This window comes from Olea europaea, chromosome 15, assembly GCF_002742605.1.
Source record: "Olea europaea var. sylvestris chromosome 15, O_europaea_v1, whole genome shotgun sequence".
Taxonomy (NCBI): domain Eukaryota; kingdom Viridiplantae; phylum Streptophyta; class Magnoliopsida; order Lamiales; family Oleaceae; genus Olea; species Olea europaea.
This window is the reverse complement of record NC_036251.1, coordinates 9,921,201-9,944,400: the sequence shown is the minus strand read 5'-3', so window position 1 is coordinate 9,944,400 and position 23,200 is coordinate 9,921,201. Positions and strand designations below refer to the sequence as shown.

The 23,200-nt window shown below is 33.4% G+C and overlaps 1 protein-coding gene across 1 annotated transcript; it reads right to left on the bottom strand.

Annotated features, from left to right (window-relative positions):
- Positions 1–12,235: 12,235 nt before the first annotated feature.
- On the bottom strand, positions 12,236–14,710 carry LOC111410083 (probable E3 ubiquitin-protein ligase RNF217). The gene is made up of 2 exons (XM_023040261.1): positions 14,019–14,710; positions 12,236–12,733 (listed from the first exon to the last, which is right to left on the bottom strand). Exons 1-2 carry the CDS (start codon positions 14,666–14,668, stop codon positions 12,559–12,561), a joined length of 825 nt encoding a protein of 274 aa, XP_022896029.1. The 5' UTR covers positions 14,669–14,710; the 3' UTR covers positions 12,236–12,558.
- Positions 14,711–23,200: the final 8,490 nt, after the last annotated feature.

The following is a 23,200-nucleotide window of genomic DNA, read 5'->3' as shown; positions in this document are numbered from 1 at the left end:
TCTTTATTAACTATGGTGATAGGATAATGGGATACAAGTTATACAATCCCATTACAAAATATATTATCATGAGTCGAGACGTAATCTTTGAGGAGGATAAAGCTTGGAATTTGGAGAACGCTAAAGATGTTGAGCAAGTTCGTTTAATTCTTGAACAAGAAGAATTTCAACCACCAAAAAGTGGAGTAAGCAGCACACAAACAGCTGTATCTAGCTCACCCACAACATCAGAAGATTCATTATCTTCATCAGAATCATTATCTGAAGAAAGGCCAAGAAAGATGAAAAGCTTGAGGGATATTTATGATGTTACTGAACAACAAAGTGAACAATATGAATTGCTTTTTTTATTAGCCGATAGTGAACCACTTTTTTTTGAAGAAGCTTCAACAAATAAAAGATGGTAGAAAGCAATGGATGAAGAAAATAGTTATATTGAGAAGAACAACAAATGGAAGCTCACTGAGTTACCTGAAGGAAAAAAGGCCATTGGAGTAAAATAGGTTTATAAAATTAAAAAGAATATACAAGGTGAAATTTAGAGGTATAAAGCAAGGTTGGTTACACAAGGTTACTCTCAAAAAACAGAAATTGACTATGGAGAAATATTTGCACCTGTTGCACACATGGAGACAATTCGATTGTTGATTTCACTGGCTGCACAACAAAAATGGAAAATTTATCAACTTGATGTTAAAACAACATCTCTAAATGGATATCTTGAAGAAGACATATATATTAAGCAACCACCTGGATACGTACAAGAGGGTCAACTGAATAAAGTTTATAAATTGAAAAAAGCTCATTATAGACTCAAGCAAGCCCCCCGAGCATAGAATACTTATATTGACAATTACTTTAAAAAGAATGGGTTTATGCAATGTCCGTATGAACATGCAGTATATATATATGTGGATGATTTGATTTTTACAGGCAACAATCCATCTATGTTTGAAGCCTTCAAAGAAAATATGATGAAAGAAAATATGATGAAAGAATTTGAGATGACTGATATTGGATTGATGGCGTACTTTCTTGGGATTGAAGTTAAGCAACAAGAAGATGGTATTTTTATTTCTCAAAGTGCCTACGCAACAGATATTTTAAAGAAATTTGGAATGGAGAAGTGTAATCCGATTACTACTCCGATTGAAATTGGACTGGAACTCTGCAAAATGAAGATGGTGATATTGATCCTACATATTTCAAGAGCTTGGTTGGAAGCCTTAGATATCTAACATGCACCAGACCGGATATACTATATGGTGTAGGATTGATTAACAGATACATAGAGACACCAGATCAGTCCCATCTTAATGTAGCAAAAAGAATACTCCATTATCTTAAATGTACAATGAATGAAGGCTTACTTTATACATCTACTAATGATTTTAAGCTCATTGGTTATTCAAATAGTGATTGGGGAAGAGATATAGATGAAAGGAAAAGTACAACTGGATTCGTATTTTTTATTAGAGAAATTGCATTCACATTGTCATCCAAAAAGCAACCAATTGTTACTTTATCTAGCTGTGAAGCTGAGTATGTTGCTGCAAGTTCAGTTGTATGTCATGCTATCTGGTTGCACAATATGTTGACATATTTGGGATTCCTTTAAAAAAATTCCACTGAGATTTATATTGATAACCGATCAGTAATTGCACTTGTAAAGAATCCAATCCATCATGGAAAAAGCAAACATATAGATAGACGTTTTCATTTTATCCAGGAACACATAAAGATTAAAGAAGTAGAGCCACTACCATGAAAACAAATGATCAAGCAGCAGATATTTTACCAAGCCACTTAAACATGATGCGTTTACTAGACATAAATTTATGCTTGGAATGGTCAAGTTTATGTTGGAAAATAAATTATCACACTAGGGTTTGGAGAAGAAACCGAGAAATGAAAATTCAAGAACATGAAAATAATGGAAAAAACCTAAATAAATATGAAGGTTCAAATACGACATTATATCGCTGTCTTCAAACGATATTTGCCCCCTCTCGTATATAATTTTGGTGCTTAAAGGGTCTCGCGACAAATGATTTGTAGGATTAATCAAGTCTTGTAGAGAATCAAACACTTAAACACTTGTGTGACTATCCAAAACTTGAAGAACACTGAAGGAAATTTGAATATGAATAATGAAGACTTTGGTTTCTTCTTGTGGAATGAAAGAATGTTCATCATATGTTTATAATATGATTTCTATTGTTGTGTATTGATCATCTCATCACCTATTTATAGGTTTGAATCAATGCCTCACGAATTGGTGCCAATCATTATGAAAAATTGCAATGTTTGCTCTAAAAAAACTGCCAGAATTAAAAATAAACCGACCTCCAACGGTCACTGAAATACAACGTTGCGACGCATGGTATAACTCCATGCGGTTGCATGGAGTTCTTGAAACTAGCCTCTCTAGTTTCGTTAATAGGCCATACGACCGCATGGCCAAATAGCCCATGCGACCACCAGTCCACATTTTCGTTTCAATCTCGTCCATTCCATTCCACGCATATTTATTATTTTGAACAACAAATTTTCATCAGTTTAAGGGGGGATGTTGAAAGTAATGTAAACTGGACCAAGTGAACTCTAGAAATAAAAGGAAGCTCAAAGATATCAAGATGATAACTTAGTCAAAATGTAACTTAATTAAACAAAAGTTTTTATTGGATAGAAGAATTTTAAACGGTGAAGGAAAAGCTCGTCATTGGCCGAGAGTTTTTAAAGAAGCTACGTAACCATTTTGAACTCTTCTTCTAAAGGAGGTGGAAGTTATTTGAGCATCTTGAACTCTCCTTCTATCAAAGGATATGGAATAAGGTTACTTGCCTCAATTGACTTCTTCTACTAAATGAGGTTAAGTAAACTTACTTGATCAACTTGAACTCTTCTTAGTTTTTTTTCCTATAAATAGGTGTTGTTATGTATTATAAACTATCGGGTAGAAGATAAATTGTAAGGTTTGTATAAGAGAGTTGTTGAGAGAAAATAACTTTATTGTATGAAATATATGCTGTGAGATTTATGAAAATTTGTTTATTTGAGTGAAAAAGTGATATTCTATCACAACTTCTACCCATCAAACTCGGCATGCCAAACCCTCTCCCACATGAAGCAAAACCAATTCTTACAAATGAGACACTTGGATTTCTTCAAATTCCCACCACACTCATTCAAGATCTGTTGGAAAAATGGTTATGAAATGGGTCAACTTTGAGCCCAAATTTCAGTAGGTCACACCTTTTAATTAATACGGGACCTAGCATATTCACGTTCTACTTTCGGTAATAATCTTAAGTGTCAAAAACCATTTAAAATTGAATGAAATATTAAGTGTCAAAGTAACCCACATAAAACTAAGTATTATGGAAGAATTTGACTTTCCAAACACTTATCTCACATAGGAAAGTTAGGAAATTTTGGTGTGGTCTATAAGGTGAAAGTTTGGAATTGGGTTTGTACCCCAAGGGATACCAATAGTCTTTGGAAGGAGGAAAACCTATATCCTATTGGGTTCGGTTATAAATCCACGTGCGCGCTCTGTCGTTGCTGCCGTTCGTCCGACTGGCCGGCTCGACACAGCACGAGCACGTGCCCATGTCTGGGTTCGGGTTCGGGTTCGGGTGGACCTTTGCACTATATTAACTTTTTGGACAAAATTTATTTAAAATTTTGGGCCAAATTGTAAATAATCAAATTCTTGGGTACATTATGAAATTTAAATTTTTGGCTAATTTCGGGTGATTTTTTTATCTGGATGGATTGTTTAACAGTCGTCTGTTAACCGACCAAACAGTCAACTGTTAGCTTACTGTTAACCAACTTAACAGATGCGACTTTTAAAATAACATGTTGATGTTTGTCTGAAAGGTGACGACTATTCGAATGACCACGAACAAGTCTATAAAAAGCCCGCCTCTCTATCAGAAAATTTACATCATTTTCATTGCAAACTTTCTGTGTTTTGAATCTCATTCCTCTCTCTCTCGTTCTGATATTATCTCGAAGTAAAACACACTTCGTTGAGTTCGTTAGAATTTCTACAGATTGCAGTGCTACTTCCGTAGAAGACGAAAATTCGTTCTATCCTGGGAAACGATTGCTGGATGCCTTTAGCATCATTGAAGGTAGCAAATTCGTTTTAAGGAAATATCGTGAAGTCGGAGGGCTCGAATTATATTTTGGATCCTGTTGATCATTTCTTACATTCAGGTGATTCTGTCGGATTGGTTTCGAAGGAGTAACTTCAAACTTTAGAAACAACAATCTTAAAACGAATTTTTATTATTATTCTGTTTCTGTTTCTACTCCTTCTTACCGTTGATTTTCTGATTGTGTTTCAGAAATGACAACTTTTGGTACCACATTCCTGAATACGACTGAGGAAAAATCCGAAAAATTTAATGGGTCAGATTTCAAGCGTTGGCAACAAAAAATATTTTTTTATCTGACAACATTAAATCTGGCCAAATTTCTCAAAGAAGATGCGCCTTCATATACCGAGCAAGACAGTGATGCAGAAAAATTGGTTGCGGTTGATGCATGGAAGCATTCTGATTTCTTGTACAAAAATTATGTACCCAATGGATTGGATAACACATTATATAATATGTACTGCAATGCTAAGTCCGCAAAAAAATTGTGGGAATCTTTGGACACAAAGTACAAAACCGAAGATGCCGGCACGAATAAATTCATCGTTTGTCTTTTTTGGACTATAAAATGGTTGACAGCAAGACTGTCATATCCCAAGTTCAAGAACTACAAATCGTACTTAGCGACATCCATGCCGATGGAATGAAACTAAGTGAATCATTTCAAGTCACTGCACTGATTGAGAAATTACCACCTTCATGGAAGGATTTCAAGAATTACCTAAAGCACAAGCGGAAGGAAATGAAACTTGAAGATATCATTGTCCGATTGAGAATAGAAGAAGACAATCGCAAAATTGAAAAAATGAATGTTGCATCTCATTCGATGGAATCAAAAGTCAACATTGTAGAAGGAGGCTTCAAGACTAGCAAAAAGAGGAAGCACAATGGGGAATGACAAATTGGTTCTTCAAAAACTGCTAAAAAGTTTAAAGGCAACTGTTACAATTGTGACAAGGTAGGACATCGATCCAAGGATTTTCGAAAGCCAAAGAATGTAAAGGGAAAAACTCACCAGGCCAATGTAACAGAACATGAGAACCTCACTGAAAAGGTACAAGACATGAATCTTTCCGTGGTCATCTCTGAATGCAACTTAATTGGAAACACTAAGGAATGGTGGGTGGATACTGGAGCTACTCGTCACATATGCTCAAACCACGGGATGTTCTCTACCTATAAAGAGATGGATCACGATGAACATCTTTACATGGAAAACTCGTCATCTTCCAAGGTAGAAGGACATGGGAAGATAGTGCTGAAAATGACAAGTAAAAAAGAGCTCACTTTGAATGACGTTCTTCATGTGTCCGATATTAGGAAAAACTTGGTATCTAGTTCTCTACAAAGTAAGAACGGGTTTAAGCTAGTATTTGTCTTAGACAAATTTGTATTCTCAAAGAATGAAATGTTTGTAGGAAAGGGCTACCTGAATGAGGAGTTCTTTAAGTTGAATGTAATGACTGTTGTACCTCCAATTATGAATAAGAATATATCTTATTCTTACTTGCTTGAGTCATTTAACATTTGGCATGAACGATTAGGACATACAAATTATAACACTTTGCGTAGACTAATCAAATTAGATTTATTACCAAAGTGTGATTTAAATCCTAATCACAAATGCGATATATGTGTAGAAGCCAAAATGTCACATCTATCCTTTCGTTCTGTTGAAAGAAGTACTGAACCCCTAGACTTAATTCACACTGACATATGTGATTTAAAATTTGTTCAAACTAGGGGAGGTAATAAGTACTTTATCACTCTTATTGATTGTGCTCGATATTCCTATGTGTATTTGCTCAAAAGCAAAGATGAAGCAATTGAAGTGTTTAAACACTACAAGTTAGAAGTTGAAAATCAACGTAGCAAAAAGATTAAGGCCATAAGAAGTGATAGTGGTGGTGAATATGATTCACCATTTGAGAAATTCTGTTTGGAATACGAAATTATTCATCAAACTACCGCGCCTTATTCTCCTCAATCTAATGGTATTACTGAACGTAAGAATCGAACATTGAAGGAGATAATGAATGCTATGTTAATAAGTTCTAGATTACTGTAGAACTTATGGGGGGAAGCCTTGCTTTCTGCCAACTATATTCTTAACAAACTACTACATCGAAAAACGCAAAAGATACCATATGAAGTATGGAAAGGTCACAAACCTAATTATAAATACTTGAAGGTATGGGGATGTTTGGCTAAGGTAGTAGTTCCTAAACCTAAAAGGGTTAAGATAGGACCTAAAATCATTGATTGTGTATTCATTGGTTATGCGCCTATCATAGTAATGCGTACAGATTTATGGTATATAAGTCTGAAATATAAGTCTGAAATACCTGATATGCATGTTAATACGATTATTGAATTAAGGGATGCTACATTTTTCGAAAATACTTTTCCTTATAACATGCAAGGTGAATCAAATTCACAAAAGAGATCTCGTGAAAACGAAGAGACTATAGATCAAGAATCTATAAATGAACAACCTAGATGAAGTAAGAGGGTTAGGACGTCAACCTCCTTTGGGCCTGATTTTCTAACATATTTGTTAAAAAATGAACCTCAAAGTTTTAAAGAGGCTATGTCATCAACTGAAACTTCATATCGGAAAGAAGTTGTTCATAATAAAATTGAATCCATACTACAAAATCATACTTAGGAATTAGTAGACCTCCCTCCGGTAATATGCCTTTGGGATGTAAATGGATTTTCAAAAGGAAAATGAAAACAGATGGATCAATTGACAAATATAAAGAAAGACTTGTCGCTAAAGGCTACAAGCAAAAAGAAGGTCTTGATTATTTCAATACATATTCTCCTGTGACAAGAATCACTTCCATACGTATGCTTATTACAATAGCAGTATTGAATGGTTTGGATATACATCAAATGGATGTTAAAACGACGTTTTTAAATGGGGAATTAGATGAAGAAATTTATATGGAGCAACCTGAAGGATTTGTGGCCTCAGGACAAGAAAAGAAAGTGTGCCGACTTGTTAAATCACTATATGGATTAAAGCAAGCTTCTAAGAAATGACATGAAAAATTTGATATGGTTATGATGTCAAATGATTTCAAAATTAACGAGTGTGACAAATGTGTTTATGTCAAGAACACTCCAAATGAATATGTCATGGTATGTTTATATGTAGGTGACATGTTAATTATGGGTAACAATGATACCAAAATTTAAACTACAAAAAAGATGCTAACAAGTAAATTTGAAATGAAGGATTTATGTGTGACCGATGTTATATTAGGAATTAAAATTTCTAGAACATCTGATGGTCTCATATTGTCTCAATCACACTACATTGAGAAGATTCTAGATAAATTCAAGAAATATGATATTATTCCTATGAAAACACCTATGGATGTTAATATGCATCTTGTTTCCAATACTGGTGATAGTAAGTCTCAATTGGAATACTCTCGTATTATTGACAGTTTAATGTATATCATGAATTGCTCTCGACCTGATATTGCCTATTCAATTAGTAGGCTAAGTCGATATACAAGTAATCCAAGTACTGATCATTCGAAGGCTATTGTTAGAATTTTAGGGTATTTAAAACATATCCAGAATTTTGGATTGCACTATTCGAGATATCCAGCAATACTTGAAGGATACCGTGATGCAAATTGGATATCAGATACTAAAGACTCCAAATCAACAAGTGGATATATCTTTACACTTGGAAGTGCTGCAATATCATGGAAATTTTCAAAACAGACATGTATAGCTAGATCAACAATGGAATCTGAATTCATTGCATTAGACAAAGCCGGAGAAGAAGCCGAATGGCTACGAAACTTTCTAGAAGATATTCCATGTTGGACAAAACATGTGCCTGCTATATGTATCCATTGCGATAGTCAATCAACAATTGGTAAGGCACAAAATGCAATGTGTAACGGTAAATCTCCACATATACGTCCTAGGCACAATACTGTTAGACAATTGCTCTCTACTGGCATTATCTCTATAGAGTATGTGAAATCAAAAGAGAATATTGCGGATTCGCTAACTAAAAGTTTAACAAGAGAGTAAGTCGAAAGTTCATCGAAGGGGATGGGATTAAAACTAATAAAATAATCAAAAGTTTCCATGGTGGCAACCCAACCTAGTTGACTGGAGATCCTAAGATCTAGGTTCAATGGGACAACCGAACTGTGAAAAACTTAGTATGCATTGGGAAGATTCTACTCCTACCCATTTCTATGATGAGCCAGTGCCTAACTGCTGCGAAATAGATTAAGATACGCTTTTAATGATTTCTATATCTTGATTCGTTCAAGTGGAGTATAGCAAAATACTTTTTATGGAAATCACCTATGTGAGTGAGAAGGGGCCGCTTCTAAGAGAATTAGGTGATGATGAATTCTCTAAAAACTACTCATGAACCAGGAGGTGTCCAAGGCCAAAATGGACGCAAACGTGAGAACCAACTGTGTTCGAAGAAAACTGTGTGACTTCTATTGTTTAGGTTTCCATAAACGGCTGACTGTTCAAAGCAACTTGCTACTGATTGACTAAGGAAATTCGATAGATTTTACTAGGGAAAGTTTAAAGTCATTGACTACTTATTCTGATGCAGTCTTCTTCAATTTTTACTTTGAAAAAATATCAGATGTTATCGTTTAGAAAAAGGCCAACATATTTCATTCATGTGGGGGATTGTTGGAAAAATGGTTATGAAATGGGTCAACTTTGAGCCCAAATTTCAGTAGAACCCACCTTTTAATTAATACGAGACCTAACATATTCACGTTCTACTCCACGAGATGATTAACGTGATATATTTATTTGTCGAAAATCATTTAAAATTGAATGAAATATTAAGTGTTAAAGTAACCCACATAAAACTAAGTATTATGGAAGAATTTGATTTTCCAAACACTTATCCCACATAGAAAAGTTAGGAAACTTTGGTGTGATTTATAAGGTGGAAATTTGGAATTGGGTTTGGGCTCTAAGGGGTACCAATAGTCTTTGGAAGGGGGAAGACCTATATCCTATTGGGTTCGATCATAAACTCACATGCGCGCGCCGCCGCCCGTCTGATCGGCTGACTCGGCACGGCACAAAATTTATTTAAAATTTTGGGCCAAATTGTAAATAATCAAATTTTTGGGTACATAATGAAATTTAAAATTTTGGCTTATTCCGGGTGATTTTTTGGGCCAAATTGTAAATAATCAAATTCTTGGGTACATTATGAAATTTAAATTTTTGGCTTATTCCGGGTGATTTTTCGGTCTGGATGGATTGTTTAACAGTCGTCTGTTAACCAACCAAACAGTCGACTGTTAGCTGACTGTTAACCAACTTAACAGATGCGACTTTTAGAACAATATGTCTGTTCCAGATTTTTGAGGTTTGTCTGAAAGGTGACGACTATTTGAATGACTACGAACAAGTCTATAAATAGCCTGCCTCTCTACCAGAAAATTTACACAATTTTCATTGCAAACTTTCTGTGCTTTGAATCTCATTCCCCTCTCTTTCGTTTTGATATTGTCTCGAAGTAAAACATACTTCATTGAGTTCGTTGGAACTCCTACAGATTGCAGTGCTATTTTCGTAGGAAATGAAAATTCGTTCTATCCTGAAAAACGATTGTTAGACGCCTTTAGCACCATTGAAGGTAGCAAATTCGTTTTAAGGAAATCATGAAGTCGGTGGGCTTGAATTACATTTTGGATCCTGTTGATCATTTCTTACATTTAGGTGATTCTGTCGGCTTGGTTTCGAAAGAGTAACTTCAAACTCGAAAAACAACAAGATCAAAGAATTACAATCCCTGTACAGACAATAACACCTCTCCACTCCCAGAATAGTCGTTTCACAAAGCACATCGCACCACCGCACAAAAAACGCTGGACTCATCACCCACGGACACGAAACTGGCTCCAAGAACTGATTGCAGTTCAAAGCCGGGCATTTGATGTTCCTGACGTTTTCATCCTCGACCTTCACTTGGATGTACTTGATCAAGCAATCAGTACAAAAAGGGTGGCTGCATTTGTCCCTGTTCTTGAATTTTCTGTCCGGTAATATTGTCGGCTCGATGCATATTTCACAAGTGAATGCTTGATTTTCGTCTTCTGGGATTTCTTGATTTTGATCTTCTCGCTGATCTTGAAATTGTTGGGTTCGATTTGTACAGTGAGGGAGTGTCTGGAGAGCGTTTCCCATTTTTATGTGAGCTGAATTGGTAAGCATTCGAAGAGGTCAATATTCATAACTGAGTTCTCCCCCTCACACGTTTATATGATTCAATAAACTCGTCTATACCAGTAGAATAAGCCAATAATAATAAAAAAAATAATTATTATCTAACTAAATTTTAAGTCTTATCGCTATCTCAACCTAGCAAGGTTCAATAAATTTGGCAAATCTTTTTTATTGTATTCACGTATCTACTTTCTCCTTAGTCCGCGATCTTTTTTTCTATTGTATGACGAGTTTATCACGCCAAAGTGCATTCCATTTTGTAACAAGATTTCAATCACATGCCTTTTGCGAGTTGTTGTTTTACTTTTTATTTTGCATTAGTTTCTCCCTTTCTTCTTCACGTAAATTTTCCTCTCTTTTTTTCCTTTGTAGTCCCTCTGTATCATTTCTCAAAGCATACCTTGAACAAATTAAATCAGCCTGAAATATATAACACACACTCGTATTGTTCTACTCTCTAACTTAGCCGCGCACCTTTTTCCTCCGTTCGATGTCTATTAGGGGTCGACCCAAAATTATTTCTCAAATTCGAGAGGATAATTTTTGGTTAATCATTAGCACATCCTATGCACGTAAATTTCGTGGGACTTTTCGGGACTCCATATCTATCTTGCAATTTGTATGATATTTCTTGTACTCACATGGATTCATCACAAGGAAAGTTGTGGAAAGTAATGGTTGAATGAATAGAAACTTCCTTGCAATAAAAAGAGGTAAAGGGAAATTGGGGGAGATATTCAAGAGGACAACGTGTAAATTTTACTTATCAACTATATTTATTAGTTATACATGATATTTGCATAGGTTATTAAAAAAATTGTAGCAATAAATTTAAAATCAATTAAATGAATTTGACTTGATACAACTTACAAGAGGAGTCCGATTGGCAAAACCGTAAGCAAAACAACTTCGAATGCTACAATGTATTGAAGTATTGATCTTATTTTGCACATATAGTAGAATTGGAGTTCTTAATGATATGCTTGTCTATAAACTCAAATTATAAGCAATAGGGAGACATCAAACATGCTATTTGGTAAAACCATAGATAGAATTATTTAGACTCTTGTCACCTTAAGTGTATGAATATTAAAATTTGTAATATTAATTCTCGATAAATATCAAAATAAATCGGTTGAATTTTTGTAAGATTTAATTCTCGATAAATTCTTGATTGAGCCCCATTTTAAGTGAAAGAATGCATTTTTAAATAGTGATTGATGGAGAATGTGTGGTTAAAAATAAAGAATTTTTTTTTAAATTTGCGTGTTATTGAAAAATGTGTTGTTGAAAATGAATTTTGAAAAAATAAATTTTTGAAAGAATGAGACTTAAACAAGGGCTCGGGGATGAAGCATTAAATTTAGCCAGCATTACTAGGGTGGCACGTGCAAAGGCTAACCAACAATTCAGTCGCACGAATATTTGTTGAATATTTCAGTGATTTTTTATTTATTTCTTATCCTAAAAGGTAAATTTTAAAAGGATTGCTAATTTTTTTATTCTTTATAAAATGATGTTTGGCTTTCATAGATGAAAAAGTGAAATTCTCTTTTAATTTTTTTTATAATTATTCTGTATAGTTTCATTTCATATTCCCAAATGTTTGTTTGCTTTCAGTAATAATCTTCCATCTCATGGAAATAAACGCAGCAAAAAACTGAAGTAAATACCGGATAATAAACATAAAATAACGTTGATCATTAAAGACGACGATAAATGGTTGAAAATAAATGAACGGTTCAAATGGCTCAATATTGAAAAAGGAAAAATATCTTTCATCTCATTGAAATAAACGCAGCAAAAACTAAAGTAAATACCAGAAATAAACATTAATAACGTTGTTCATTAAAGCCAACAGTCAGCTACACACACACACTTTGTTTTTTCTCTTCTGCAAATCAGCAGCATAATATACGCAAGTCAGGCAAATGGAAACCTCGTTTAGAATGCTGCTAAATAAAAGGGCAGAACTGGAAAACATTCAGCAACAATAATTACTAAAAGAAAAAGAAAGAGCAGTCGTGCTTAAGATACGAATTTCTTCACCATGTTATATACATTCTGTCACCACTCTATACAAAAGAACCTGAATCTTTCCATATTTCCACAGTATCGTATGCGTATAATATACTGCAAATTACGGTCTGTTCGTTTTGTTAGCATCCCAGATCAAGAACAAGAGCCCGAATATCAAAAAAATAAGGACTATGAATATTCGGAAGCACCACACGCAGCACATAGAAGTCGCGTCACAGCGACACCAGTGTTGTTGAACTTGTTTCCCACACTTGTAGCAGAAATTAATGCTGCACCTGCATTCAAAATCAAACCACCCCGCGGGAATATAACTATTCTCTTCAATATTCTGTATGTTTCGTGATCAAGTAAAATACATTCTCGGATTTATATCTATTTAGTGTCCCTATTAAGTCATCTCAAAGTCACCAGTATTGAGATTAAAGTAATCAATTGACAAATGATAGGACTAATAATCATGGAAAGAACAACGACAAGTAGAAGGTAAAGAAAAATAATTAAGAATGTGTCTGTGAGTGAATGCATGTCTTTGCACGTTTAGCTGTTAGTAGATGAAGAATCTAAGAGAACCTAAATACTAGTGATTCGTTCTCTAATGGGTTAAAAAAATAAAACCAATCAAGCTAGCAGCCAAACATAAGAATGATATTTTGATACAGAGAGGTTTATTGTCTGTCTCATTCATCTTTAATACATTCTCTTTCAAGATAATGTAAAAATTTCAAATTTCAACAATCAATGATACTCCTTTACGGATACTTGGAACTGATTCAACTATAGGCTGAGTTATGGGATCGAACTCGCAAAATCCATTTGCTGAAAAAATACGACTAAAGGTCCATTTAGCAAGGAATCTGCCTTTTTCAGCTTTCCAAAAACTCTTTTAGCAAGACAAAGCTACCAGAAAATTATCCAAATAGGTTCAAAAATAACTTCTTAGTCTTAGAAGCAGCTTCTAACATTTCAAAAGCCTTACCAAACAGGCCCTAACTATTGAAAGAAGGGCGTAGCACTTACAAATGACTAGTCAGCCAAATGAGGCAACTTATGGTTCAAGATCCACAAGAATGAGAAGCTTTTAGAAGAATCATCGCATGAACTTCATGTATACGGGTTGATTTCTTTCTTTCAAATCTTTTCAACCACACATTTATCGACAATGAATGAGCCTTAGTTTTTATAGTAGTTTTATTTTCCAATAAACACACTAAAAAGAAGCAATAAGCAGCCATATTAATCAACCACAGACACTTATTTATCTGTCTTTTGATCCAAAATATGTAGAGCCACTTGTTCCATTCATGTCCCTTCGAATAATCCAAAATTCCCAAACAGTTTTCGACTTCTAATACATTCTCGCCACAATTAAACTATAAAATTCACTTACCACAGCTAAAATTATCATGATCCAAAACCCAAATTCACTTTCCCCAACTTAATATAAGAAAAGAAGAATACTCCACTCTTTACCCAAATATTCATTAAGAAATTTTCACAAACACATAAAACGCATATATACAAAGCCAATTAAGAAACACACAAATGGAATTAAAATTTTACCTGCATTTGATAATTCGGCAGCCCTCAGTGAGTTCGACAAAATGTCGGCACCGGGGGCACCTTACCCACTTCTTCTGCTCCACAAGTCTCCCAAATGCAACATCGTTCCTGTCCCTCAATTCCCCACTTTCTTCACACCCAAACCCAGCATGCCAAACCCTTTTACACTGAAAGCAAAACCAATTCTTACAATTGGGACATTTGGATTTCTTCAAATTCCCACCACACTCGTTCACGATCAGAGCATTACAATTCGGGTAGGGACAATAACTCCTATCCAGTCCCAGAATCACAGATTCGCAAAGCACATCGCACCACCTAACAAAAAGCGATAAACCAATTACCGAACGACACGAAATTGGGTCTAAGAAGTGATTGCAATTCAAAGCCGGGCATTTGATGTTTCCCACGTTATCATCCCCGAGCTTCACTTGGATGTACTTGATAATGCAATCGGTACAAAAAGGGTGGCTGCATTTATTCTTGTTCTTGAATTTTCTATCGGGTAATATCATCGGCTCGATGCAGATTTCGCATGTGAAGACTTGATTATCATCTTCTGGGATTTCTTGATTTTGATCTTCTTGTTGATCTTGGAATTGCTGGGTTTGGTTTGTACTGTGGGGGAGTGTCTGCAAAGTGTTTCCCATATTTTCCTGCTAGCTGAACTTGTGGGCATACGAAGAGGGCAAACACTGCATATAAATTGAGGACCTCTATTCTCACACGTCTACCTTTTTCCTTTTTCTTTTTAATTTTGTATAAATGAATTAAAGATATAAATAAATAGTTGAAACGATTCAATTTCCAAAGATGATAATAAAAAAAATAAAAAAAGAAACGACGAAAAAAAACTTACATAATTTAATAAACTCGTCTATGTTTTTGCAATAAATTTTCTCTTTATTTCAATTGAGAAAATCTCTCTATATTCTTCAATTTACTTTTTCTCTTCTACGACTTCTCTTCAATTACAAGCATTTGATAAGTTATCATTTTCCTTTTTATTTATTGTTGTTTCTTTCCACTCTGTCGTGTAAAATTTCCTCCGCTTTTCATTCGTTACTTCCTTACCATTACTCGAAGGACCAAGCTGTGTGTACAGGAAACCAATTCACATTCACAAAGAATTCTCGTAGGGTGGGTGATTTTTTGAGCCTTTTTTTATCAACACGTGGGACTCATTCATATGACTTTTCTGGATAAATTTTGTGACACGATACTCTGTACAAAGGACTTTAGCCTTACTCAAATCAAATCTTAAAAAATAAATAACATTAATTAGGCCTCAAATGTACAACATTTTTACTAATTTGCTCCGTAACTCGTTTGTGCACTTTTTTCCTATGTTCAGAGTCGTGTCAAATAGGGATCGACCCGAAATAGTTTTGCAAAACTAGAAATGATAATTTGAATTACTATACTATTATTAAATAACATCCTATACTACAACCTATGCACATAATTTCGTGAGACTTTTTTCGAACTCCATATATTCCATGCAATTAGTATGAAATTTCTTGTTACTCACACGGTAAGGGAATTTGTGGAAAGTAGTGACTTAATAATTAAACAGAAATTTCCTTGCTATTTTCAAGACGGCTACGCGTAAATTTTAATCGCCAACTATACTTCTTTATTAGGCAAAGCTGCAACTCACTTATATTAATAAAAATATTTCCATGATTTATTTAGAACTTAATAAAAATAGATCACATATAATTTTTCATTGTTATGCCCTTATTCGATTTCCATTATTTTTAAAATAAATTATTCATTGTCTTCTTTATAATCAAACATTTTTCAATAAAATAATAGGTTAAATAGCACGGGACGTCCTTATCTTCCACTTTTATTGTACAAAACGTCTCTACTTTCTTTTCTTTTTCTTTTTCTTTTTCTTTTTGTTTTGACATTTTTACCTTTAATTACACATTTGATTGTGCAAAACGTCATTCCATCCATTTCTATCCAAATCTACCGTTAAATGAACAGGAATTCCTTTTTTTTTTTTTTTTTCCCAAAGTGAAAGGGTATTTCTGTCTTGTAACAATTTTCCCCATTTTCACTTGCACCAAATGTGACCCAATGCATAGATTTTTTTTTTCATGAGTAGTTTTCTTCTCCCCACTCCTCTCCTCGCCGCCAATTAAAGCACACGGTGAAGTGAAGGTAAGTTGATATTTTTGAGTTGGGCATTTTTGTTTTTCATTACCTAATTTCTTCTTTTGAGTGATTGCATGTTTGTGAGGGGTGAGAGTATTGGTTTCTATTTTCTCAAGAATAGTGGTTGTTGATGTTGCACAGGTTTTATCATCTTCCAAAACGAAAATGTTAGAAGAGGGATTTTGCTTGATTATGCTATAGAACTTGCAATTGGAGAAACAAAATTTATCGAAAATAATGTGTCACTTTTGCAGAATATGACTTCGGGTGGCACTGGAAAAGTTTATGGAGAGAGACATCCAAAAATTGGTGATAGCGGCAAGCACTTGTGTACTGAGAAATGTATGTTAGAATGGGAAATGCTTGAAGATGGAGTTAAAATTGGTGCATGTTCTGTGGTGTTGAAACACGTTCTGTGGTGGGCATGTATTTTTCAATTACATTAAAAGGTAGAGAGGGATGTTATATGCCAAACAATTTCAAAGGTAGGGATGTTACACGCCAAACATATTAATAGAGGACAATTCTTGTTGTACATAAAAAAATTGTACATAATGGTGTCCCCCAACTCACATGGGTGGGGCCCACTTGCATATTTATATTCATGTGGGCCCCACCCATGTGAATATGGACATCATTATGTATAATTTTTTATGATACGGTTGTTTAACATAATATTAATTTCAGGCTAAAATGAGGATGAACAGCACAAGTTTATCTTCATCATTGAAATTTCATGGGTAATTCACCATTGGCATTTTTTATGGATAATTTAATAAAATATAGTTGTCATTGTTCTTCATCTTATTTTCACCGTTAGTTACACCCTGCTAATCGGGAATTAATATCTCTTGTTCATCGACCGCATATTCAAAATATTCATTACCATTCAAATTCGATGGGTTTCACCATTATAGTAGCCATTGTACTTCTCGTGCTGAAATACAATGTTATGTCATTTTTTATATATTTAGTGGAATAATTTATAACTTATTCATATTTATTCCATTAGTTTACTGTTACTGCTAGTTAGTTAAGGAAGAACTTGTTTAAGGTGAGAAAAATGGGAAAAAGTTGTTATAAGACAAAAATACCTTTCCTTTTTGGGGGAAAAGAAGAGAGAGAGAGAGAGAGAGAGATTCACGTTCACTTAACGACAAATTTGGATGGATGGAAGGATGTTTTACGCAATCAAAGATGTAATTAAAGGTGAAAATGCCAAAAAGTGTAAGATAAAGACATTTTGCACAATAACATTGAAATGTACGAACATGAATACAAATCCAATTTTTATTTTTATTTTTTAACTACACATTTTCTATTAATCTATTATTCCAAAATGTATTTTTAACAAAAAAATGAGGCTCAAACATGTGCTAAGATAAGTTCCACTTCTACTTCAAAATTTCAGCAGATTGTATCACTCAATGGCCAATCTATGGGGGACTGGACTGGGCTTTAGCTCAGTCCCCTCCTATCCCATTTCCATTTGTATGGGTAAACTTTTTTTTATTAGTAAAAAGAATTTTTTATATGTAATTTTTTTTATATATGTTAGTCCGACTTTTTTATTTTTTATTTTCTTTTGTCCAATCCTAAAAATTCATCCCTAGATCACTGATACTGACAAGATGCAGCTCCTGGATTGTGAACTAAGAGAGATTAGATAGTGATATTTTTCGCTTCTGAAGTGAGGGCTCTTCATTTGCCAATTGGTTATAAACAACCTAAGATGAGTCATTTGATCCAAATCGATCACCTCGTGGCCTTTGTTGATTTGATAAGGTTGTGGTTATATCGGACACTATCATCTATAGGGTATCTTTACCAACCCTTAAACATGAGGCAAGAGACTTAGGGTGGCTACCCTCCTACCAAAATCCATTTGGGCCTCCAACGATTTCTCCAAACGTTTTGCTAATATTTTGTAAGGAGCAAGTGGACGAAGAAGACGGCGATTGGCATAATGCAACCAACTTAGGAGAATGATGAGTTATTGATAGATTTAGTTGCTCGTTTCGACTAAGCAACCTTGGGAATTGAGAATCTCCAAATGCGAGTAATGGTCACTTAATTAATGAATGGAGCATGCGGCCACTCTTTAAAAATAGTGTTTTTTTTTTAATTAATTAATATATTTAAAAATTAATCTAATAAATAATAATTTCATACCCTAATTATTCTTCCATTTTCATTTCCCCCACCCCCAATTCTCTCTCTCTCTCTCTCTGAACACTGCCTGGACCAACGATGGAGAACCGATGGTGGTTGTGAGGCTCACCACCAGTCAACCATTGTCGCCCGGTCCTATCACTCACCCCTCAATCCATTTCACCCTAGAATGAGTGCAAATCGCCGGCCAAAAGAAGCACGAATCACAGCGAATAGATCTACCTTTGCTACGCCGATGATGCACCAGAGATTTGGGTTTTTTTTTTTTTTGGTTTTTTTGTGGTGGTGGTGGTGATAGTGTTGTGTGGTAGCGGTTTTGTAGTAGTAGATGTGGTGGCGCAATGAAATAAGTGCATTTGCGAAGCAGATCCGCCAATGGAGGAGCTGCTCCGTTGCACGTTGACGAACTGGTGGCAAGTGTTTTTGGCGTCAAATTTGGTAGCGATCTAGCTGTGAACGACGAGATCTGGCCGCAACCTGTAGCTGCAGCGATTTGGCAGTGAACGACGGGATCTGGCCGCGATCTGCAGCAACAACTATAATGAGAGGTTATGGTGGTGGTGACAAAGGTTTTCTATTTTGTTCTAGATTTGCAAGGCTAGCGGTGAGGTGGTGGTGATGGCTATGGTGGTCGTGGCTGTGGTGTGGTGACTGCGGGTGGTAGGGTCTGTGACCATTTTGGGTGGTGGTTGGTTTGGTTTGGTTGATTGTGTCAAAGTAATTGGATATATGAAGTCACAGTTGGTCGTGGCGGTTTGGTTGATTGTGACTAATAATTGGATATGTGACATGAAAATTGTGACTGTGACTTTCAATTGTTACTCACAATTGATAAAGTTGTGATCGAAAAATTTATCATAACCAATAAATCCAATAATTTTACACTGAAAATAATTTGTGACCTAAAAAATTCTAGATTCTGTGACTTAAAATTTTTTTGGATTCATGACTAAAAATATTTTGTGATCTATAAAATTTTCGATTTGTGACCGAAAAATAAGTTGCAACAAAAAATTTGATAAGTTGTGAATGAAATTTAATCTGTGACTAATTAATTAGATAACTGTGACTAAAAACTTTAATCTATGATCGATAATTTATAATTTGTGACCGATAATTTTTTAATTCGTGACCAATAATTTATAATTTGTGACTGTATAAAAAGTTGTGACTTATAGTATTCGTGATTTGTGATCAATAAATAAATCGTGGCTTAAAATTTTTTTATTTGTGACCGATAAACAAACTGTGACCTATATATTTTCAAATTGCGATCGTAAAATAATTTGTGACATAAAATTTTTGATTTGTGACCAAAAAATAATACGTGACAAACTAAATCGTTAATTTATACAGATTTGTGACCTAAATATATTTAATTAATAAATAAATAAATTAAATCATAAATAAATTTTAATAAAAATCTGATTTTTGAAGTTTGAAACTTGTTTTCTTAATTATAAAATGTTTGATACTTAAAATCTTACTTATGAAATTTTCCCTTAAAAATATCACTAACGAAAACCCACTGGACTCAATGTTGAAAAGCCCCTTCCGGCTTTTACTTGGGCTTATTTATTCCGTTCTCAATATTTCTTTCTTTCTTTTCCCTTTTCTTGCAAGAGCATCTCCAATAAATTCTCTAAACACAAAATACTCTATTTTAGAAAGTCAATACTTAAAAATAAGCTCCAAGATATTTTCTATTTTAATTTTAAAATAAAGAACGAGTTTGTCTCTTTAAACTTGGAGAGCCAAACTCCCTCTATATTCTTAATTGAGTATTGCTATTTAGTATAACTAATGTTTAACACCAGTTTAGGTGACAGAACTAGTGACATTAAATTACAAGTTCAATTAAATAAATAACATAATTTTACCTTTAGTTAAATCTATCACATAATACCACATAAATTGGTGCTATATAACATTAATCTACATAATAGAGAACATCTTTAAATATATGGAGTGAATTTTTTATATACTCCAACAACGCTGATATATTTTTTTTTTCAATAAACATTTATTGATTTTTCCTCATATCTTATTTAACATGATTTTTTTTTTTATATGTTAATGAACAATCAATTCAAATATGATTTGAATAATTTAAATTGTAAAGTATTGAAATTTATTACTTATTAAATTCAATAGTTGTTAATTAAGAAAAATGAGATATTATTTAATTTCACCTTTCATTCAACGTATCATATAGCGCTACCAAAACTGAAATGGTAACATAAGATCCCTAACTCACCCGTGTACCATTCAAAATAATTTTGCGGAATTCGAAAGGTTAATTTGGATTAATCTTTTATAAAATTAAAAGTGTGTTAAACTTTAAAAACAGCTTTTCTCACAGGTAAACTTTTAAACAGAAATTTCCTTCTTTTTTTCTTATGAACTATGGTTAGATTAAAATTAATATTACCACAGGATTATAAAAATTATGTACTGTAGTTTGCAATTTTGGAATTAGTTAGATGAATCTTTTTTACGTTTGCTGGACTTATTTTTTGAAACTCACATAATAAAAGTTGAATTTATAAAATTTAAAATATTTTATAATTAATTGTTCAATTACTAATAAAATACTTTTATATACTTATCCATTCGGGGCCTAAAAGGGACACTAGGTGCTAGAGCAAGTAGGTCCCCAATCTATTGAGAATAGAGCAAGTATGTCCTCACCTACTATTCTGGCAGCCGCAGTTCCTCACCCTGTTGAATCGTCCAGTGGACAATTTTACTCCTATATTTTATTCCAAACTTGAAAACGAAAACGAAAATAAAAAATCCACCAACCTACCTTTTATTTATTTTATCTTTTGTTTTTAATTAAATCAGAATATAGAATGTTAAAAACAAGAAATTTGGGAACCGAATTCGCTAATATATGAGGTTGGGGTATCGACATATTTTCAATAAGTAGGAAATCCCTATAATAAGTTTTCCATTTAGTTGTTTAATTATGGATTTAGGGATAACAATAGAACAGAACAAGGTCAGGACAATCATTACCATCTCCATCCAATCTCACGAAATAGAAGTCTCCCATTTATTGTCTTGTTTAATTTATTAGTTATTTACTTTTTTTTATCTTTTAAATTATATTTATGTTGAAAAAGATTAAATCAATGGACGGATGGAGATGTGAAATTTGTTGTCCCAGTATTTCGTTTGTGTTTATATTAATAAATGGGTAATTATCAATTTAAATTTTAAACACCAATTAGATTAAATTACAATAATAACATGATTAGAGCATCTTCGAGAGCTTTTTTATTTTTAAAGTGAATCTTGTAAATAGTAGAGATCATTTTTGGAGTAATTTTCATTTTCATTTTTTTAATATACTTGAATAGGCTCTTCATTGGAACTGTCAACCATTTATTATTTTTTCCTTGGTTTTTGATTAATATATATATTTTTAAATGTGCTAAAATATTCAAATACAATTTAGATAATTTTAAAGGTGAAGCATTGAAACATTCAATTTCTCAAATATAATCATGATAAAATACAAAATAGATAATGAGTTAGACTCTTGAAGTGTAAAAATTCAAATCCGCTCTATATTCAAAATGTTCTTTTTTCTAGTTATAAAACGCAACATCTTCTCTCATTTCATAGTTAATTTTATTGAAAGGAACACGTAAACATTGCTCATTTTCATATTAATATTAATTAAATCAACGATCACGATACAAAACGTGCTAATCGAAATAACGCAATAAAAATGGTATAGAGAATGCCGCTTCTATATCCCGACTCACATATTCAAGATGAGTTATCAAGCGGTTGGTAACAGTCAACTAGAAAGTCATTTGATTGTTGGTCAACAACTCATCACATACTAATATATGTAAACTTAATGTCTCACACGATACTCTCATTCTTACTATTTTTGTCAAAAATCACGAGACCCCCATTTTGGCACATAACCACTTTTAGACACGTCAGTAAATGTTGAAATCTATATAAAAATAGGGGGTATTATTATAAATGACCTGCTACTATTCATTTTTGATAAAATGTCTATTATACCCTTAATGAAATAATTTATCATATATTGCACAAGATATCCTTAATTTATTGGGATTCCTCTATTTCTCTCATTTCGAGTTTTAATATATAATTTCATCCTTTGATCTAATAAATTAGCATAATCTGTAATATAATTGTCATGTAATTTACTAAGATTATCAAATTCCTTCGATAATATATCCATAATCTCTAATTGAGAATAAATATTTTCTATTTTTTCCATTAATCTATCTAACAGATTATCTAATCCTTTAATTGTATAACCTGGCATTATTCAAATAATTCCTTGCAAACTTTATGAATAATAACATATTTAGATAAGTTTTTTGCAAACATGAACAATAATAATCCCTACAATTCTTTCAAGATATTAGAAGAATTCTTTCTAAATTTAACAAAGACAATAATTTTACCTTACTTTTGATCTTAAATCTGTATTCTTAGAATCGAGTGACCTTCAGGCTCTGAATCTGCAAACTGCTCCCTTAAACGGCCTCTTGCCTCAATGGGAATTCTGCTATTTCAGCTTCTTGCCCTTACTGTATCTTTTCTTAGAATTAAGAATAGAGATCTTAAGTAAAGAAAATTCTCTCTTTGTTAAAGTAAGAAAGAGATTATCTTCTTCAATCTATCAAGAATCTATGGGATAGTAAGTTTAGAAACTCATATCTTTCTGATATCAAAAGATTGAGATTTTATTTCTATAATGATTTATACAAGATTTATATTGTACACAAGGGGTTTTCAGAAAAACTGGTTTGAAAAAAAAAACTTAAGGAAAGAGAATGGTTTCTAAC

Bases quoted from the DNA above. Each gene is read 5' to 3' on its own strand.
- LOC111410083 (XM_023040261.1), bottom strand. From the start codon at position 14,668: ATGGGAAACACTTTGCAGACACTCCCCCACAGTACAAACCAAACCCAG. The intron at 12,734-14,018 runs GTAAAATTTTAA...TTTTGAATGCAG, and splicing joins TGCCGAATTATCAAATGCAG to GTGCAGCATTAATTTCTGCT.